Below are 20,328 nucleotides of genomic sequence, written 5' to 3'. Positions count from 1 at the left end.
CCCCTGCCTCAGCTGTTCCCACATTTTTTATATTAAAAAGTAATAATAAAAGAAACTACTTTGGAACTCAGTGCTTTTTATTTACAAAAGAAAAATAATAAAGGAAAAGTCTGAAGCTAATCAGCTGGACACGGGTTAGGAATCGGGGGGGGGGGAAGGGTGGTCTGCAGGGAGAAGGGGAAGGGCTCTGTGTCTAAGGAAGCTGCAGGGTCCCAGCCTCTAGGGGCTTCCTGAGGACCAGCCCCGTCCCCCGCAGAGGCTCAGATCAATGGGCTGTCAGTTTGGTCTCCCACTGCCTACTCTGGTTTTCCAGGAGCCTGAGTTCAGCTCCAGGGAGGCTGGAATGGCAGGTGAAACTGAGGCCAGAGAGCCCATGGGTCCTCCCATCACTCCTCACTGTGGCGTGATCTTGGCAGCCTCAGCCCGAATAAGAGCAATGAGGTCCTGGTTGATGAGGAAGACGAATCGCAGGCTGGCAATCTATGAGCAAGAGAGAAGGGAGGCTGAGGACAGAGATGGGACTGGGAGCCAAGCCCACATACTGGCTCACCACACCCCAGGGAGATCTCACTGTGGCCTCTACACCTTCCTCCCAGCTCACCTCCACCACAGAGTTGTTGCTGAGGCGCCATTTGGAGCCACACAGCACGGGTCGTCCATCAATGTAGATGGGCCGCCGACCCTCATTGGCAATAAAGAAGTCGCCATTGTTTTTCAGCTTGATAACACCTATGGAACAGAGAAGAAAAAGAGGATGTGATGGGGAAGGCCAGAAAAGAGCCCAAAGAACCCCCGTGTACCCTCTCTGACTCCTGGGGTGGGCTAGAAGGCACCCAGGACTCCCACGTTAGAGATCTTGAAATGTCAGCTCATCCGTGAGTTTCCACGGAGACCAAGCCCCAGGGCTGGAGAGGGCAGCAAGAAGCTGGGAGGGACATCCTCACACTGCTTCCTGCTGGTACCTTGCTTCCGAGAGATCTTCCAGGCTGGACCCTCCAGAGACAGGTCCACGTCAATCTGGTTATCCTTGGTGGCCCTCCCCAGGGTGATCTGGGGAAATGGGGCTGGTGAGGGCTGGCAGCTGAACATTGGGGGAGGAGTCCACACAGGCCAGGAAAGATGAGAAATCAGGGACCAGACACAGGAAGGACAGTGAGGGGAAGACTGACGGAGGAGGGAAACTTAGAAAGGGGGAAAGGGAATGGGACAGGGCTGGGCCTGCCTTACCTCTCTTGAGCGCATCAGGTACCGCACCATGCGGCCCCGCAGCACTGCCAGCGTCTGGTTGTCGAAGTCTGGAGAGCTCATGCCTGGGGGAGGAGCAGCTCTTATGGGGGACAGCCCACCCTTTAGGGCTATAGAGTGGAAGGCAGGGAGCAAGGGCAAGGTCTACAGAGGGAAAAGAGGGTGCACCCAACCAGGCAACCACAGGTGCCCAGGGTGGGGTGAAGAGAGTTGAAGTGTGCCCCCCCCAGTCCCCTGGCCTCCTCACCTGTTATGCTATCTACTAGCACCTGCCACTTATGCAGTTCCTGTTCCAGCTGCCGAATCTCTCGCTTCTGGCGCCGGTCAGCCACTGTCAGCTCTGGGGTGAGTTGAGGTGGTAAGGAGGGACATGCCAAAGTCACCAGTACCTTGTACTGGTCCTTTCTGTTCCAGCAGGAGCTTCTACCCCCTCACTGTCCCCACCAGGCACACTCACCATGTTCCAGGACCTCATCTCGCATGTCCCTAGGAAATGAGAAGAGAAGGATGAATGAAGTTCCACTTCCAGCTCACCTGCCATCACCATCAGGTGCTCCTTGGCTCATTAGGACCTCCCTCAGCCCCTTAGCTGAGTGGCGCAGCAGGCTGCTTCTCTGGCCTCCCCCTAGCCTCCTTCCCGAGGGTGGGGTGGGGGTGGGGGTAAGGCGCTCTGGGGATGTGCGGGGTTCAGGAAGAAAACCAGGTGCCAATAGCTACAGCAGGAGCTTAAGGCTGAAACTGGGCTGGATTCTCTTCTCTGCAGCAGGAGAGGTAGGGCTGGGTAACCCGGTGCCTGTGGGCCCAACCACTCACTTGAGCTTACTGTCATCAATCAGGTCTTCTGCATCAGAGAAGTTTAGCACTTGGTCCCCCTTAGGCAGCGGCTGCACTGAACAAAGGACGGAAGGAGGGTCAGCGCCGATGCTGCTACTCAACCTCAAGCTGCTGAGCAGAAAACTGAATTAAGGGGACACACTGTAAAGACTGAGACTGTGGGATCAGCTTTGTGCTGAAATGAATGGAAGTTAATCCAATACAGGTAACGGAGTGGAAGCCAGATTAGGCTGCTCACTAATTTGGCACAAAGCATGCCTGGGGTTAACGGAGGGCCGAGGTGGTTCAGCAAAGGGAAGGGAATTAAGTTTGACCTTTTATGTGCGCTTCTTGGTGTGTGAAGGGCTCTCACACAGCCTTGAACTAAGTAGGGAAGGCACTGATATTAGTTCCATTTTACAGATGAGGAAATGGACACAGGAGGGAAGGTTCAACTATGTGACTCTAGGACAGAGCCAAAATTCAAGCCCTGCTTTCCTGATTCCAAACCCCAAAACCCAAAGCACCACAATTTTCTGCACATTTTCTGCCACCCTCAGCGAGGGGCTAAGAGGCACATGCTCACTTAGAAAGGATGTACTAACGGGAGCTACCCCACCTTAACCAGTGTTTTTCAAACTGTGGGTCATAATGTGTTAATGGGTCATGAAGTTAGCTTCATTTTTTCCAAAAATGAGATGGAAACAGGATAATTAATATCAGAGTTCATCAGATATGTTCAGGATAAATATTGTTTCATCAAAGTTTCCTAGTTTTTTTCTAGTCAAAATGTGAAAGGGACTGGGCTGTTCCCACGATTGCAAGTGTCTGCTCAGTAGCAGCTCCCACTAGTTAGTGGCTGTGAAACTGTTGGCTGAGGAGTTTGACAACACTGAGGTGTCCACACTGCCTACCAAATATTCCCTCCACCACCGCACCTGCCTCCTTAGGTCAGACTGTATGGGAAGACAGTTTTGGGATGGTCACTGCCACCAAGCGCCTCCCCCACCACAGCTGCCTGAAATCCCACCAACCTAATATTCCACTGACTTAACAGCTAAGCAGTGCACACTCCCTGTTCCTAGGGACTCCTAGCTCTAAATAGAAAAGAAAAAATCAAATACCCACATAAGAACTCTTGGAGATAAAAATTATACCTTTAACAAATAAATTTACACAAAATAACTTTCAAAATAGTGACAAAGGAGCTAGCCACAGTAGCAAAAATAAACTTTACCCAGTATCCGTTCTCTCTGTGTGAATTCAGTGATATCTGAGCCCAAAAAGCAGCAGAGATTTGGATGCTGCAGGAATAAAGTAGGCTGCCTGCTAGGCACTAAACTCAGAGATCCTTAGAAAAGAAAGATAAGGCCTCTCCCTGACAAGATTTCCTAAAATCCTCTAGTAGGAACATCTTTAAAAAGCAGACCTGCAGGACCCAGAATGTAAAGTGAAGAGCATGGCCAAAACTTCCTTTTCCCAACGTGAAAAAAAAATGTAGAAGGCAACGGGCAGTAACGTGTAAGAAGAAAGAACAGCTTGTGCTATATTATTAAAGTCTGACCCTGAATCTCAAATCTAACTGAAGTGTTTCCTGATCTGTCACTAGAAGAGTGAAAGTTTTGTTGGGAAGAGATGAAGCAGGGACTGTCCTGGCCCTTAGGACAGAAGGACAAATAGGGTGTGAAGTCCCAGTGGGGAGTTCTGAATGGCCTGAAGGCAGCCTGATAGCACTGACTATTGGGAGGAGAGGCAAGGAGAGGAGGGTGGAGAGGGAAGGGCATCATCTCTTGCGTGGGAAATGGGGAAGGGTGAGCAGTGAGGAGGATGTTCATATTTTGCTCATACTTGAATGTTATTCATGAAGGCTATATTAACATATTATTTACGTAATTATAAAATGCCAAAAAGCAAACAACCAGGAGTGATAGACAACTCTGCCATTTAGACATTTTGCCCAGGATTCCAGGCAATTCTGGCTACCTTTACCATGGAGCTGAAGACCATTCCAACTACTGTCCCCCTCTAGAAGGAAGTGGTTCTGCTACAAAGAGAAGTGAACCAGACACTGGGGGCCACTGAGGGATTTATTGTAGGGCACTTGAGGACAGCCGTGCCCAGAACACATCACACTCACACATGCATACCCACTTTGCCAGCTCCTGGGGCCAGTTACCTGTCTGGTCCTCCAGCAAGTAATACTGCTTCATGAGCTGCCAGTGGGCCTGCAGAGACTTGGCAGTACGGGCCAGGTAGAAGGCATCAGGGTGTCTGTGCAGCAGGTCCTGGAAGGTCTCCAAGGTGGGCTGGCTGGTCTGGAGGGCAAGAAGCATGCTCTAGGCACTTAGGTTTTCTCACTCCTGCCTCTCCCTTACCACCCCAGCCTCACTGTCTTCCCATTCCCATTCCCACCAGCAGCTGGAAGAAGCAACAGCTATGGCTGCCCAGGGAGCCAGGCTTGGCTCTTCCCAAGTACCCCATCCACAAGGGTGTGGATCTGCATGGGCATGTTTCCAGGCAGTGGAGTCTCTCCACATCAGTTTTCCAGTTAGTCCAACTCCCACCTTGCCCAGCCCCTTCATCGACCTTACTAGCCCTCATCCTTACCGATCCCACTTTGCTTAGCAGCTGTTCCTCAGCCTTGCTAAACAGGGCCTTGCTCTGGATGGCGGCAATGGCCTCTGGGTGCAGCTGCCTCATGGCCTGGCAGGCGAGCCTAGGCAGGGAGGAGATAAGGTCAGGGCAGGGTTAAAGGGAAGATGTGAAGCAATCTTAGTTCCTATTTTCCCCAAAGCCTGCAGGTCTTTGAGATGCAGGACAAGAGGCCAGGCCCTCAATAGGAAGAGTCTAAGGCTTAGCATGGCACCTGTGGTCTCATGGGTTTGTCCAAAGCATGAACAGGCAACTCAGGAAATAAGTCCCTGTGTTCAACACTGTGAAGAGATTCAAAGGCAAAGGCCCCTAGAGGACAGTCCCAAGGAAGAGCCTAAGTCCAGCTGAGGCTCTCTCCCCAAGACCTTTGTCCTTGGTCAAAGCTGCCACCCATTAGCCACTGCCCAGCACTTCCTCTTTCCCACGCTGAGCTCTGCCCATTTCCTGGTGTATCAGAACCATGGCTAATGCTTAAGTGGTGCCAGGGGCTGTGGAGTAGAAGATAGGTATTAAGCATCCCACCAAATTTGGATGACGTTAAATGAAGTGACTGAGGAGGAAGAATGTGCGGTGCATGTGTGCACAGGTTTATTTGGAACTGGGGGTGCTGGAGCTGGAAGGAATTGTGAGAGGTCTGTGTGGAAAGGTTGGGAGGTGACTTACCTCAAACAACAATGCATACAGTGGTGGAACCAGGGCTCCTGGCACTCATAGGGGTGTTTTCTCCTATGCTACTTCCTTGGCTTCCAGATCCCCTTGCTTCTGGTATCAAGCCAAAGCTAGCAGGTTTGGCAACAGGAAGCTTCCCTGTGAAGCCCTCTGAAGCCAGGAGCCCTGCCTCCCAGACCCCCTCCTTGGGCTCTTATATAATTGCTTGATCCAGGGGCCAAATTCTGGTACTTCTCCACTGCTGGAACCAGCCCCACTCACTTGGAGATGACAGGATCGTAGAGCAGGGCGTACCAGCGCTCCTGGACTTCCCGAAGAGTGAAGCGGCAGCTGAACTTCACACCCAGGTGGACGGATGTCAGGTCATTGGTCTGCAAGGCCCCAGAGAGGTTTGCTTCAGCCTTAGCGCTGGAAAGAAACCCTTCCCTTGCCACCCACAGGGCAATGCTGGACTAGTTGGGGGAAAACTGGAGGCTGGGGGGAAGAGGAACACGAAAACTATGGTGGGAAGCACTACCTGTAACACAGCATTGATGAGCAGGAGGTCATCTGCAGGCTTCCAGCGGCCCAGATCCTTGGTCACCTGAAGTGGCTGTTTGCTCTTCTTCACACGCTTGGTGAGTCCAGGGGTGGGGGCTGGGCTGGGAGGCACAGGAGTGCTGGGGGCCTTGGATACCTGGGCAGAGGGCAGGAAAACAGTGAGCTAAAAGCCAGCATCAGGGCAGCTGGGTCGTCGGGCCTAGAGTTTTACACACCGTGTGAGAGCCTCAGCCCCACTCAACAATAATCAGCACTGCAGGGAGCTCAGTTTTCTAACACCCACTCCCACCAGAGCACTTCTACATAATCCTTGACCATATGGGGTCTTCTCTTTGCTGGTGGCACCCCCAACCCCAGAGTGGAGGGTGGGTGGAGAGGATACCAGGAAAATACTCTTGCTGGTTCAGTGTTTGGGGCCAGAGCAATGCCACCTGGGGGTTATTTTTACACCCAGCAATGCTGGGAACAGGCTGTCTGCTCCCAGAATAGATGCACGCTCCATGCCTCCCACACAGAATGTGATACAGGATGCACTGAAGGGTGGGGAGTGGAGCAAGAAAGAGGGAGAAGGAAGAGATAGGCTCCTAGGAGGGAGGCATTTGAGGCTGGGGCTGGAGCAGTTTGGTTCTCTCATAGCATCTTCTGAAGAATTCTTGCCAGTTGACAGGTTGTGGGGAAACTCTTGCCAGTTGACAGGTTGTGGGGAAACTCTTGCCAGATGACAGGTTGTGGCCCTGGACCCCATATTCTCCCCCCGCCCCATCTCCCAACCCCTCACCTTCTTCTTCTCACTAGAGGAGGGTTCACTCCCAGAACAGCGCCCTGGTTCCACCCCACTGGCTCCCTTCGCCCGGGTAGAGGACTTGGCCAGGCTGCTCTCCACCAGTTCATCATCAAACTTCTTCCTCTTGATAAACCTATGGAAAGTCCTACCCAGTGAGCAATCCTTGCCCCCTCCCCAACAACCACTTACACACACCACACCTCCAGAACAGAGCAGGTTCCCAACAGGGTGCTAACTGCTCCAGCTCAGTGGATGGGGCATGGAACTGCTGTGCCCCACCCCTCTGAGGCAAAGGATATTGCACCACAAAGACTTCACGTCAAAGATCTAAGATCTCACTCCCTTGCCCTCAGTCAAGGATTTAGTACAGACAGAAAAACACAAGGCTCTGCCAACCGTTAGGCCCCTAAGGGTCTCAGGTAGTCATCCCAACTGGGGCAAAGGCATGCAGTACCTAATGCCCCTGCTCAGTCCCTGGCCTTCCGAATCCTTACTACCTGGAGGAGCTTCTCCGTTTAGGGATGGTGCCCAAGGCCTGTGAGGAGGCTCGCTTCTGCCCTGCCAGTGACTCTTCATCTTCTGAGCGGCTGGCAGTGCCTGATGCCATCAGGGATGAATCTAGCAGCCCCTGAGAATCTAGAAAAAGAGAAGTAATGAACTTAAGTGCCTAGCAGAACCCTGAGCCTCTGTTCATAGGCCTTCTCAGCCCTCCCTGTACTCTGCCAGCCCTCTCAGCCCCTCCCCTGCTTCCTTGACACTTGAGGTTTTAAGGTGGGAATTCCTTAGCCATCTAGATCCCACCTGGGCTCAGACCTGGCCCACACTTGGCCCACACTTTCCATGCTGGGCAGTTCTCCCGGTGCCATGTGTCATGTTGTGCACCACATGGTGCTCAGGTGAGCCTGGTAATGCCGACACACTAGGCTCTGGGTATAACTGCTCCCTCTGCTATCAAAATGAAGCCATGCCAAAGCGTGCACCTAAACAGCAAGTCAGTCAATTGTGGCCTCTGCTGAGAGGTATGTGAGTGGTGCTGGCCCAGGGGGAGGTGGCAATGCCCAGCCAGGATGGAAAGACACACATGCCAGGCACGGAGTGGAATCAGCAGATGCTTGGTGCTCAAATGTTTGGGGAGCTGGCCCGGCCTCATACTACCTTTGTCCATCCTCTTCCAGTCCCAAAGCCACCGGTTCCAAACCACAGGGCTAGGAGGAAGGGTCCCACAGGCTCATCCAAGGATTCTGACTGGGTGAGCTTAGAGGCTGAGAGGAGATTCTGCAAAGGAGAAATGAGGTTCCCTGAGGCTCAGGATTCCAGCTGGCCAGCCTCACCTCCTTATACTGCAACAGGTCCCCCAGGGTCCCATAAGCTAGGGAAGACACAAGAAGAAAGACACAAGCCTCTATTTCGCCAATATGACTCTGATACATCAGTGGCCTTTTGAAAGCCACTGACATCTTTGAGAGTATAAAAGCTATGGGCTCCAGAAAAATGTACAAACACATACTATTTAGGGGGTTCACGGACCCCACTAATTCTACTATAGCCCCTAGGTTAATGGCCTTGATATAAATTAGCAGGAAACAAGAGGTTCTTGGCTCGCTTTTTCATCAGCTGGCCACTCAGCTCAACAGCACCACCCCTTTCCCTCTCAGGCCAAAGAAGGGAAAAGGATAGAATTCCAACCAGTCCATCTCTCCACGCCCCCACCCCCCACCCCCGCCCTTTGCATCTTTAGCTGAAAATTTGGTGGGTGGTACCTCGAGGAAATTAAAAAACGGTTTGGAAACTGCCCGAATATCAACCGTCACCCGGGAGGCGGCTGGGGGGGAGGGGCCTCCTAAACTCCGCAGAACTCAGGTTACTGGGGACTCCGGGGCGCGCGCCGATTGCGGGTCCCGCTCCTTCTGCCCAGGGCTGCTCTTCGCGCAGCGTTCCGGCCCTGTCCCCAGGTGTGCTACTCGCGCAGCCCCACGGAATACGGCTGGGAATCTTGACACCTGGGGAGAGGGCGAAGAACCCCGATTCCACGGGCCGACTGAGGCAGGGTCTGCGCCTCCTTCCTTCCCCGGCCCTCGGTTCATTCTCCCTCGAGTGCACAACGTGGGTATTAGGCCAGGTCTGTTTCAGGGGCTCGGGATAAGAGTGGTGATGAAACTCAAAAGCAAAACACCGAGAGAACCCCGACGGTCTCGCATCCTTGGTTTAAGTTCCCTTGGCTGATGGCGGGGAAATGGGGTACAATTCCGGGGCCAATTCTCACCCCACCTTCAGCAAGCCACCTTTGCGCATGCGTAACGTCTCGGACCTGATTCTGGCCGGGTGCGGCCCACGCATGCGCAGATTTTCGGGGCGCTACCGGGGCGGGGCCCTAAACCTGGGGGGAAGGGGGGTCGTCCCTGGAGGCACTCTGGGAAATTCCATTTGACCCTCAACTCCGCTCACAACCCTCAGAGGCGAACCGCGAGGTCTCACCATTCCTAGGCTGCCAGCTCCAACAATTTCTCCGCGGCGACGGCAGCAGCCGCAGGGCCAAACCCAGTTTCCGTGAGGTACGTCTACTTCCGGGCCTACGAACCACCGGCTGAACAATCCCTTCCGGTTCGTCCAGAGCACAGGCGTGAAGGGGGCGTGGCCATGGCTGCGGAGGTGTCGCTATTTTGCTAACAGGTGAAATCAAAGATTCTCCCAAAAGGGAAACATCAGGGATTATAGGCGCCAGAGTGGTTACCGATTGAGGGGAGCGACTAAAGGGAGAGACGAGACTTGGGGCGGGATAAGCAGAGAGGCGAAACCAAGCGGGGCGAGATGGGGTGATCCTGGAAAGCGCGCGGGCCGCGCGCGGATTGGGTTTGGGTTTACGAATTCGCACGAAAAGTAGTCGTCCTTGATAGTTTTCCAGGACCAGTTATACATTGTTTGATTCGACCAGAGGTTTTAGAGAAACTGTGCTGTCAGGCCCTGTGCTAGGCACATGACAGGGAGATGATGAGGAGCTCCCAGAGAGATGGGGTACAAAAGGGGCAGGGAGGTTGATGTCTATGGGACGGGTGGGCCGCCTTCCTAGAAGGTAGAGGCGCTGGGAGAAGGAGCGGTGCCCAGGGGGTCAGGTCAGCCCAATCCCACCTGGACTGCTGGAGGCTTTGTGGGTCCCGGGTGGTAAGAGAGAAGACCAATGGAAACACCTTCGGAGGGGAGTGCCCTAGAGGGAGACTTGGGATGGGAGAACAGGCCTACAGGAAAAGTTGGGGGTGTAAGGGCTGTCCTGGGAAACCAGAAAGACTGTGCTGTGAAAGTGGATTACTATCACTCTTTCCATTTCTTCACAGCTGTTAGGATATTCCTATTAAAATGGAAATCCACTCATGTCAAACCTCTGTTCAAAATCCTCCATCTTCCTTGGAATAAAAACTCATGGTCTAGTCCCAATTACCTCTCTGACTTCGTATCCTGCTCCTCTCACTTGCCCTTTTAAAAATTAGTCCATATTCCCTGCGCTCTTTACCCCTTCCATGCTTGTTTTTCTCCTTAGCCCTTATTATCCTTTAATGTATGATGTATTTTACTTATTTTTTTCTGTTTATTGTATGTCCCTCAGCAGTGGAATGTAAGCTCTATGAGAGCAGGGTTTTTTTGTCTGTTTTGTTCACTGCTATAGTAGGTGCTTAATAAAAATTTGAGTGTGTGGGGTTTTTTTAAATTTAATTATTGATTTGAGAGTGAGGAAGGGAGGGAGGGAGGGAGGGAGGAAGGGAGGGAGAGAGAGAGAGAGAGAGAGAGACATTGAGACAACACTCTAACCAACTGAGCTACCCAGCCAAGGCTTTAAATATTTGTTGAGTAAGTATGTTAACAAACTTACTGAAAACAAGTCTATGGGAGAAGCATGTTTGTGTGGGGCATAAACAAAGAGTTCTGTTTAGACATGTTAAGTCTGAGATGCCTTTGAGGCATCTCAGTGGAGGTGTTGTATAGAGAGGTGGACACCCTAATCCTGTCGGGGAAGAGGCCTGGACTGCAGATACACGTTAGGAAATTATCATGAAATTCTGGATGCCAGTGTCTAGAGAGAAAGTATAAATACAGAATAATGAAGGTCCATGACCAGTGCCTGGGACATTCTAATGTTTAAGGTAAGGTAGAGGAGGAGCCAGCAAAGGAACAAAAAGAAAGAAGAGTGTGGATAAAAAGAAAAGCTAGCAAGGGACCAGTCATCCAGCTTCCAGTTAACCGGCCCTGGTTCCAGAGTAGTCTTTCGTAGTCTGGCACGATTTGCCTGAGATAGATGTGGCTTGCAATGAAGGCCCATTCATGGTTTCTTCCAGATCTTTGCCCATCTGCTCAGGGCCTCAGGCTCCTCCTTCTGAAGGATTAGAAAGTGGTTAAGAAGACTGGCTCTGGAGTCAAACTGCCTGATTTTAAACCTCAGCACTATCACCTAGCAGCTTGTGACCTTGAGTAAGTTACCTTTTTTTGCCTCAGTTTCATCATCTGTGGAGAAATAATAGTATTCACTTGATAGGATGGCTCTGAGGAGTAAATTACCTACACAAGTGGGTAGTATATAGCACGTTTTCAAAAACTATTAGCTGTTGGTACTGTTCTTAGGCTTGGGCCTCAACATCTGCAAGGTGGTCAGAGTTAAGGACCCGGACTTTGAGTCTAGGCCTTTCCCCCCTCCTGTCCACTAGAGTAGGACTAGGTCCCCTCTTATCTTCTGGGCACCCAGGCAGAGGACACACAATCTATCTGCAGTTGGCTCAACTATAGGAAGTCATGTTTAATAAAACTGTTGACCAGTGCAAAGTTATCTTTGTGCTCACAATGCAATTTAAATCAACATAATACTCTACTTGACATCTGTACGCTTTTTTTCTCTACAGGAGGAGAAACCATCTGCAAAGGGAGAGTCTCATACACAGACTGAAACCCTCTGAAATATCAATCCCTAGGTTAGAGAATCACAGACTTTATGAAATATTCAACTTCATTAACATGATAAAATTCACACATCTCGCCCTGGCTGTGTGGCTTGGTTGGTTGGAGCATTGTCCTGTACACCAAAAGGTTGCAGGTTCAATTCCTAGTCAGGGCACATGCCTAGGTTGTGGGTTTGATCACTGGTTGGGGGCCCATATGGGAGACAGCCAATTGATGTTTCTCTCTCCCTTCCTCTCTCAAATGAATAAAAAGACATATCCTTGGGTGAGGATTCAAAAGAATAAATTTACATATCTCGGCCCAAAAGCCAGAATCACACTTAATGAGGAAACCTAAACTATTCCCATTAAAGTTAGGTATTCCACAAGGATGACCCCTGTGACTATTTTTATTTCACATTGCTTTGGAAGTACTTGCTTACTTAATTACAGAAGAAAGAATGGGATATAAAAGCTGGAAAAGAAGTATTATTTGTGATATGAGAGCCAACCTGAAAAATCCAAGGACATCAACTGAAAAAATAATATAAATAAGACTTCAGCAGAGTGGACACAAATTAATATACAAAAAGCCAATGAACAACAGCCAATTAGAAAGTACAGAGGAATAAAATTGTCATTTATGATAACAGCAACAAAGTAAACTAAGGATAATCTTAATAAATATGCTAGATCTAGGTACCTAAAACTAAAATGCTGTATATCATAGGACACAAAAGGAGGCTTGAATAAATGGAAAGGAATACTCTATTTTGGGGTAGAAAGACTTGCTGTAATAAAGATGTCAGCTCTCCATAAATTAATCTATAAATTTAACACAATCTAATAAAAATACTAACACTACATAACCTGAATATAATGTTCATGTGGAAGTTTTTGCATCAGGAATAGCCATGAACATTCTGGGGAAAAAAGTTAATGAGAGGAGAATAGCTCTACCAGATATTAAACTATTAAAAGCTACAATAATTAAAATAGTAAAATTCAGGGGACACTGGTGCATGCATAGGCAACTTGTTCAGGAGAACAAGAGTCCAGAAATAGACCCAGGACATTTAAAATGTTAGTGTATGATAAAGATGACATTGTCTATCAGTAGGGAAAGGAATTATACAAGTGGTATTGAGACAATTGTATAGCCACCTGAAAAAAATAATGTGGTATCTCTGCTTTAGCCCTTACACTAACATAAATCCATATGAATCAATTGTGTTTAAATAAATTTAAAAGAGTAAAGACATAAATTTATAATGTAGTGAAGAAAGTATTTTTCAGAATAGCATAAAATTTCCCAAAGCATAAAAAAAGACATTCTGTCAACATAAAAATCTATCATTTCTGCAGAGCAAAAACACCATAAACAATGACAAATGGCAAACGGGGAAATATTTGCAATTCATATCATAGACAAAGGGACTAATTTGCTTCATATATACAAAATCCCTTCAAATCAATATGAAAACAAAAATCCAATACGAAAATGGGATGGTTAGCATAAAAGGAAAGACAAATGGCTCTTAGATACTCAACCTCACAAGAAAATTAAAACTACATTTAGATACCATTTTTCACTTATAGATTGGCAAAAAATCCAAATGTTTGACAATAGACTCCTGGCATGGTTGTGGGGACATAGGCCCTCTTAGATATTATTGGTATAACTATGAATTGTCAATACTTGTCAAAGTTACAAATGCATATAATTTTTGATCCAGTGTACTTGTACACATGCATAATAAACTATACAAAGTTATCAACTATCGCATTGCTTAAAGTAGCAAAAGTTTACAAACAATTCAGATATCTATTATTAGAAGACTAGTTAAATAAATTACAGTCCCTCCATACAATGGAATATCATACAGCCAGGCTAAAGAGCTGTCACAAAAATCTTTATAGGTTATGATTAAACTCATGAAGAAACCATTAAAGAGTTTTTAAGCAGGGTGTGTTGTGAGGTCAGGATTTAGAAAGATCTCTTTGGCCTAGTATGAAGTATGGATGAAAGAGTAAAACTAGAGACAGGGTGATCAGTCAGTAGACTAAATTAGGCTAGTCACCAAGGCGAAGATACATAAGATATAAACTGGATAGGGCTTGGTGATAGATTAGATATAGGGGTGCAAGAGATGAGGCACTGATGATACCCTGGTTTCCAGCTTTGGCAGTAGAAGGAGAGTGACGGTTAATGCACTGAGATAGGAAGCACAGGTGGGGAAGCCAGTTTGGGTGAAAAGAAAGATGAGTTTTATTCAGATGAATTGAGTTGAAGGTACCAGTGGGCAACAGGTTCAGTTGGGTGTTCAGATATACAAGTCGATGACTTTGGGGAGAGATTGGAATTAGGGAATCATCATCATATAGCTGATTCTCAAAGCAGTAGGGAGAATGAAGTCATGCTGGGATATTCCGTGGCAGGAGGAAAGGCGAGAATCCAGGCACTGGAGAGACCCCTGGAGTACACAGGAAGAAGGTAATGGGCTCTTACAGGAGCCAGAGAAGCACAAGGGGCACATAGGAGGGAAACCTAAGTATCACAGAAGTCAAGGGGAAGAATATGGTAGCGTTTTAGTGGCCTGTGTCTCTCACTTGATTATAAAATCCTTGAGGACATAAGTTGGGTTTATTTTTCTTTGTTGTCTGCTCCATCCCTACCTTCAATCAACACAAGATTTTGCACATAATAGATATGTCTGTGAACAAATAAGGGCACGAATCCAGTCATAGCTGGTTCTTTACACTACTTTAGTTCACACCTTCATTATTTTTATTTGTGTGGTTTTTTTATTGATTTTAGAGAGGAAGGGAGAGGGAGAAACATCTATGAGAGAGAAACATCAAATGGCTGCCTCCAATATGCCCCGCACTGGGATTTGAGCCCGCAAACCAGGCGTAAGTCCTGACCGCGAATCAACCGGCGGCCTCTTGGTGCATGGGATGACGCTCGACCTACTGAACGACACCGGCCAGGCCACACCTTCATTATTGCTCCTCTAATTGATCTCCCTGCATCCACTCTCTAGCATCTCCACATTGCCAAAGCTGTCTCTAAAGCATAGATCTGGTATTACCACTCCTCTCCTTGAAAATCATCAGTGGCTCTCCACTGCGTACAGAGGAAAGTCCTCAGCTTGGCCTTCAAGCTCATCCAAACAGTCCCAGCCCCGCTTAGCTCCCACAACCCCTGGTTTTTACCCATTGAACCACAGCCATACTGACCACTTTCTGGTCCATAATATGGTCTGTGCTTGTAGTGCTCTATTTCCTGGGTCCCCTGGGTCCCCCCTTCCCTGCCACCCATGGCAGTTCTTCAACATTCTGTTGGAGTCCCACTTAGTCCTGAAGGTTTTACCAGGCCCTCACTGCCATGGACACCTCCTTCCCCATTCTCCATTTTACTTTGCACCTGTATGACATCACTTGCCCTGTACTGTGTTACATATGCCGGCTTCTCACTGTTTGCTACCGATCTCCACACTGCAGTGTGAAAAGGGATTGTATCTCAATGTCACCTTTATACATCTAGTATTTAGTAAGTGCACTGAGTAAGTACTTGCTAGATGAGGGATGGATGGATGGGTGGATGGTAAGTCCTGGGAGTACAAGGACCTAGTTCTATTTATTTTGTTACCACTCCAATGCTTTGCATATGGGCTGTATGCTATGTTGGCAGTAAGTTCCTTGGAAGTTTGTTTTACTCACTTTTATACCCTCACTCCCTAGTGCAGAGCATAGCAACACAGCAAGTGCTCAATAAATGTTTAAAGACTTAATAAATAATTACTCATTTAATTTGCTCTTGGGAGGCTCTAGAAAGGCCACTAGCTTTGGCAAACAATGTTTTGTATGTGCGTTCTGCCAGCTCTGACAGGCCGCCTGTGCAGGCCAATGACAAGCCATGTGTGTAAACATGGATCTGCAGAGGACTGTGAAGCGCTGCTAACAGACTAAATTAGGGCTGTCGTGGTGGGTAAGTGTTTAACTCAAAGAGATGTGGCTCTCCAGGCAGAAACATGGCTTGGAAGAAGCCTCAGAGGCAAGAGTAAGTCAAGTCAACTAAGGAGGGATGGGATCACTAATTCCTTAGGGAAAAGTCTGACTTGGTTTCTACTTTGTGCACAGCCCTCTGTGCTGGGGCAGCTACAACTGGGCAAATAACTGGAATGTAACTGGGCTTCTACTCTTAAAGAATCTGAAGTCTGGTGGGGCTGAGGACAGCCCATCAGTAATCCCAGAACAAAGGCAATATTGACCAGTGCTGGAAGAAATGCAAGAACAGAGAAGATGGAGAGAGCCCCCAAGAGAACGGGGGTCTTAGGGAGGATTAGGAGAGGCTTCATGGTGTGTGTGGGGGGTGAGGGGCATAGCATTTGAGCTCATTTATTAAGCTCTCCTGAATGAGATGGGAATTGTAATCACTTCCAACTTGTCTCTGCTTCCTTCTCCCAGCCTTCGGTCTATTCTCATCACTGTAGCCAGAGCAATGCTCTTAAAGCGTAGGTCAGAGTATGTCACATCTTTGCTCAAAATTTTGCAGTGGTTCCCATTTTATTCAGAGTAAAAATGTCTCCTACTGCCCCCCACCCCCACCCCAGTCACTTCTCCTGCATCATTCCTTCTCTTCTTCTGCTCACTCACCCCACAGCAGCCACACTGGAAACTTCGCTATTCCTTGAATGTGTCAGTCATGCTCCCCCTTCAGGCCATTCTCTCTGCCTGGAATGCTCTTACCCCATGGTTTGCTTCCTCACCTCCTTCAAGTCTTCACTCAGATGTCACCTCGCTGAAGCCTGACATGACCTATTTTCATTGTAACCCCTACATTGTGGAACCTTACCCCTCTTTTGAAATTTGTGACCCTACATGGCATCTTTTACCAATTGACATACTGTGTATTTTACTAATTTTTTGTTTATTGTCTGTTTCTCCCCTATAGAATGTAAGTTCCATGAAAGCACTTAAAAAATACACACCTATTTTCATCAATACTGTATCACTAACGTCTAGAACCGTGGTGTTAGGTGCCCGATAGATACTTGTTGAACCAATGAATGAATGAATGAGGACATGATACATGCTTGAGAAAGTCTACAGGAAGAGCCCCTTGGTGGAGTTCCTAAAAAACAGTTACCTGGAGAATCATTTGCAAGCACAGCTTTCTGACCTGCAGAGCAGAGGACCCTCTGGGAGTGGGTGGTCAAGTGAGGAGGAAGTGGCCCTAAGCTGAGGGAGAGAAGACTCTGGCTACCAAGAATTGTCTGCAGGATCCAGATGTCCAAGGATGGGCCAGGAATCCTGTCTCTTTCCCCTACCATTGTCATACTTGCTTTCCACACTCAGCCAAGCACCTTCTCAGACAAACCCTACCCAGCTTCAGTTGTGTCCCTCTTTCCCATGCTTTTAATTCAGCCCCTCTCCCTATCCAGGCCAGTTCAATCTCTTTAAAAAGCACTTTGCTGCCCCCTTGTGGCTCCTGCAGTGAAGGAACTCTTCCAGAAAGTGAGGTGACATAGAGACCTACATAGGACTCTTAGGACAGGGATTGTGGTAGAGGAAATCTAAATCTTCTCGACCTCATGGCAACTCTGAATTATTGACAACTGCGTTCCCTCACAGACATTGCCACCAATGGCAATTACCATCTCTTCGCAGAACCCTGATAGATATGCCAGCTGGATTCAGGCTTCAGTTGTTCTGGGATAGTCACCTGTGGGGAAAGAATTTGGGGCAACAGATCACAGGGCCTACCTTGAGGAACATTTAGGCCAGTTTACTAGTATATCTAGCCTCCACCTATTCTGTTTCCTCCCAACTCACAGCCAATAAATAATCTTTGAGGGTGATGCAGCTCAGGGTTAGTATGTGTAAAGAGAGGAGGGGTTGGGTATGGCATGAGAGGGAGAGCTGGGCACTATGGAGAACTAGAACACATTCCCTGTAGGAAACTGCTCAGATGAGCCACTGCTCAGCTCTAGCCAATTGTTTTTGCAGGTAACAGAAACCCGTCTAAGCTAATATCAGCCCCAAACGGGAATATCCTGGAATGCTCATGGGTTATATTGTGGACTTATAAGGAAGAGATACAGATGGGCCTTAGTAACCATCTGGCTGGCACAGTTTCCAATGAGGAGAGTGCTTTGTTACTTATTTCTATGTAATTTTTTTTTTCTTTCTGGCTACTTTCAAGATATTCTCTTATCTTTGGTTTCAGCACTTTGACTATGATATGCTTAGGTGTGTTTTTCTTTGTGTTTATCCTATTTGAGGTTCTCTGAGGTTCTTGGATCAGTAGTTTGTTGTCTTTCATTAATTTGGGAAATTCTCAGTGATTATCTCTAGATATTTCTTCTGCCCCATTCTCTCTCCCTTTTCCTTCTGAGACTTCAATTACACATGTGTTAGATCATTTGTCATTGTCACATACATTTTGCTTAGTTTTTGGTTTGCCTGATTGTTTGTTTGCTTTTACTCTTTGTATTATAGTTTGATTAATTTCTATTGACCTAGTTTAAAGTCATGGATTTTTCCCTCTGCTTTTGTCCAGTTTGCTGATAAAACTGTTCAAGAACTTCATCCATGATACTAAGGTTTTCACTTCTAGTATATCAATTTTTCCATTTCTTTTAACAATTTCCTACTCTCTGCTCAAATTTCCCCATTAGTTCACACATATTGTCCACCTTTTGCACTAGATTAGATCCTTTAATGTATTAAATGAAGCCATTTCAAAGTCCCCAATTGACAGTTACATCTTAGTCATGCTCATATTCTCTTTTCGAGATGACTCCTCCATTCATGGAGTCATGCTCATCCTTTTCTTGATTTTTTCAAGTTGGCCTCCCCAGTACATGGGACACGCCAGACTCCATATGGATTTCTTCCCCGTGCCTCTTTGTCTGGACTGTTTACAAAAGGTTTTGGTTCCTCCCACTTCATCTGTGCCTCCTTGAAGATCACAGCAAGAGCTAAAGTAGACCTTTTCCTCATGTCCCCTTCCACACTAGTGTTAGTTTCTCATCCTGGAGGCTCCCAGAGAAGCAGAGATATAGCCAACCCCAAATCTGGCTTGAAGAACTATGCCAAAAAATATTTCTTTCCATGCCTTGGCTTTCCTGAGATTTTTTTGAGGATGGAGACATACCTTGTTTGACCAAATATATAAACTTTGCTCTGGAAAAAAAAAAATGAGGCATGTGTATAGAATCAAAGAACTTCATTGCTAGAAAAGCACCCTATATATCTATGTATCTCCTTGGTTTTCAACCCTCTTGGCTTCATAGCTTGGCCCATCTAGGCCTTCTTTACCTTTAAGGAGATGAATTGTTAGCAAAGCAGAAGAAGAATCTATCAACTACTCTGCTTGCTTGAGAGAGAGTTGCTAGAGGACATGCAGAAAGTCAAAGTTCTCTATCACCAGAGCAAGAGTAGCCACTAGGCTACTTAAGCACAGTTCCAAGAGCATATGAAACATAAAAAAAATGTTCCTGATTAAAAAAAAAAGTTATTAGTTTTAAAATACAAAAAAAATGTAAAAAATATGTATATATAATTAAATGTTTATAAAATATAGTATTGCCAGTCAAATTTAATATTCAAAATAGTCTCATTACATTTATAAAACTTGTTAGATTTCATCTCTATGCATGATGATTGTTGAAAAGTCATAGCCAAACTACATATTAAAAACACTTACTCATAGCCGCTTAGTTTCCAAAGCAGAGTTACAAAAATCCTTTCAAATTATTTAAAGAAATATATTGAATATGAGGGTGTTTTAATGTTGAATATAATTGGTGTGAGGCCTCCAAAAAAGAATAAGCCTAGGAACTGAAAGGCTAGAAAGGGCCCTTTGCTGCCACAGCTGTCCCGTGTGACCCGCATCAGGAATGCCTCTCACCTTCCTCCCCACCAGGCTTTCCTTGCAGTATGTTAAGTTGTGGCTCAGAAATCAAACCCTACTCCAACATCATCCAAGAGCCAGTGGTTCACATCCCACATCCTTTCCTTCCTTCCAGACTCTCAACCTTAAACTGGAAGCAAAGATGGGCAGGATTGCAGGATTACAGGTTCTCTAAGGACAGAGTCACTTCCCAGTTAACATGTTATTATGCCTGGTCCCTGAGCGGGGTCTGGCTGGGTGAGTGGAGAGGAGAGGGAGGTGGAGGCAGGTGAGAGATGAGACAGATGGCTGTGTGCTAGGAACAGAGAGGGTGGGACAGTACTTTTTAGCTGAATGAACTGAGGAAAGTAGTGTCTTGACTGAAATGAAAGACAATTGCCAGAAATGGCCTCCTTAGCCCACACCATCTAGATTTGGAACCTCCATGTCTCCATTTCTGTCACTTTTGCCATCACTCCTGAGAGTTACTCACCTTTGCCTCCCACACAGTGACACTTGACTCTGACTGTACACAATATTTCCTTTTGTTTTTCTCCTCTGTGCTTTCATTCTAATCATCAGTATTTCAATTACTTATTTAATTCAAGAATTCCAACCCCTATTCCTTGCCAGGCACTAATCATGGCCGTCTTGGCCTCTTGGCTCCCTAAGGAAAGAGAGAATCGGGAATCTTCTCCGATTGGTGTCCAGGTCAGTGGCCAGGTGGTCATGGACCTGGTTCCAAAAAACAGTTGGGAAGATGTGGGTTTCAGCAATGAGACAGAAAAATTTTAAAATAAGCATAC

General features: G+C 47.2%; 1 protein-coding gene across 2 annotated transcripts; it reads right to left on the bottom strand.

Moving 5' to 3' along the window:
- Positions 1-65: 65 nt before the first annotated feature.
- On the bottom strand, positions 66-9,267 carry MCRS1 (microspherule protein 1). Of its 2 annotated transcripts, none has more exons than XM_016201250.2 (15): positions 9,179-9,267; positions 7,859-7,978; positions 7,201-7,339; positions 6,698-6,836; positions 5,897-6,055; positions 5,641-5,750; positions 4,666-4,774; positions 4,235-4,373; positions 2,059-2,134; positions 1,703-1,731; positions 1,493-1,585; positions 1,228-1,310; positions 963-1,050; positions 602-729; positions 66-480 (listed from the first exon to the last, which is right to left on the bottom strand). In XM_016201250.2, the coding sequence occupies exons 2-15, from the start codon at positions 7,866-7,868 to the stop codon at positions 394-396; spliced, it is 1,389 nt and encodes a 462-aa protein (XP_016056736.2). In that variant the 5' UTR covers positions 7,869-7,978; positions 9,179-9,267; the 3' UTR covers positions 66-393. The 2 variants fall into 2 exon arrangements, with proteins under 2 accessions (XP_016056736.2, XP_016056737.2); XM_016201251.2 differs by lacking the exon at positions 9,179-9,267 and adding an exon at positions 8,464-8,552.
- Positions 9,268-20,328: the final 11,061 nt, after the last annotated feature.

The sequence above is a fragment of the Miniopterus natalensis genome, chromosome 2, assembly GCF_054644295.1.
Source record: "Miniopterus natalensis isolate mMinNat1 chromosome 2, mMinNat1.hap1, whole genome shotgun sequence".
In the NCBI taxonomy this organism is placed as follows: domain Eukaryota; kingdom Metazoa; phylum Chordata; class Mammalia; order Chiroptera; family Miniopteridae; genus Miniopterus; species Miniopterus natalensis.
Note: the sequence above shows the minus strand (reverse complement) of the source record. Positions and strands in the feature narration are given on the sequence as shown.

What these genes read in the sequence shown, in the direction of transcription:
- MCRS1 (XM_016201250.2), bottom strand. An exon ending in CTTGCTGGAGGACCAGACAG is followed by an intron (nt 2,135 to 4,234) that starts GTAACTGGCCCC and finishes TCCTTTGTTCAG; the next exon opens with TGCAGCCGCTGCCTAAGGGG. An exon ending in ATTGATGACAGTAAGCTCAA is followed by an intron (nt 1,732 to 2,058) that starts GTGAGTGGTTGG and finishes CTCATTTCCTAG; the next exon opens with GGACATGCGAGATGAGGTCC.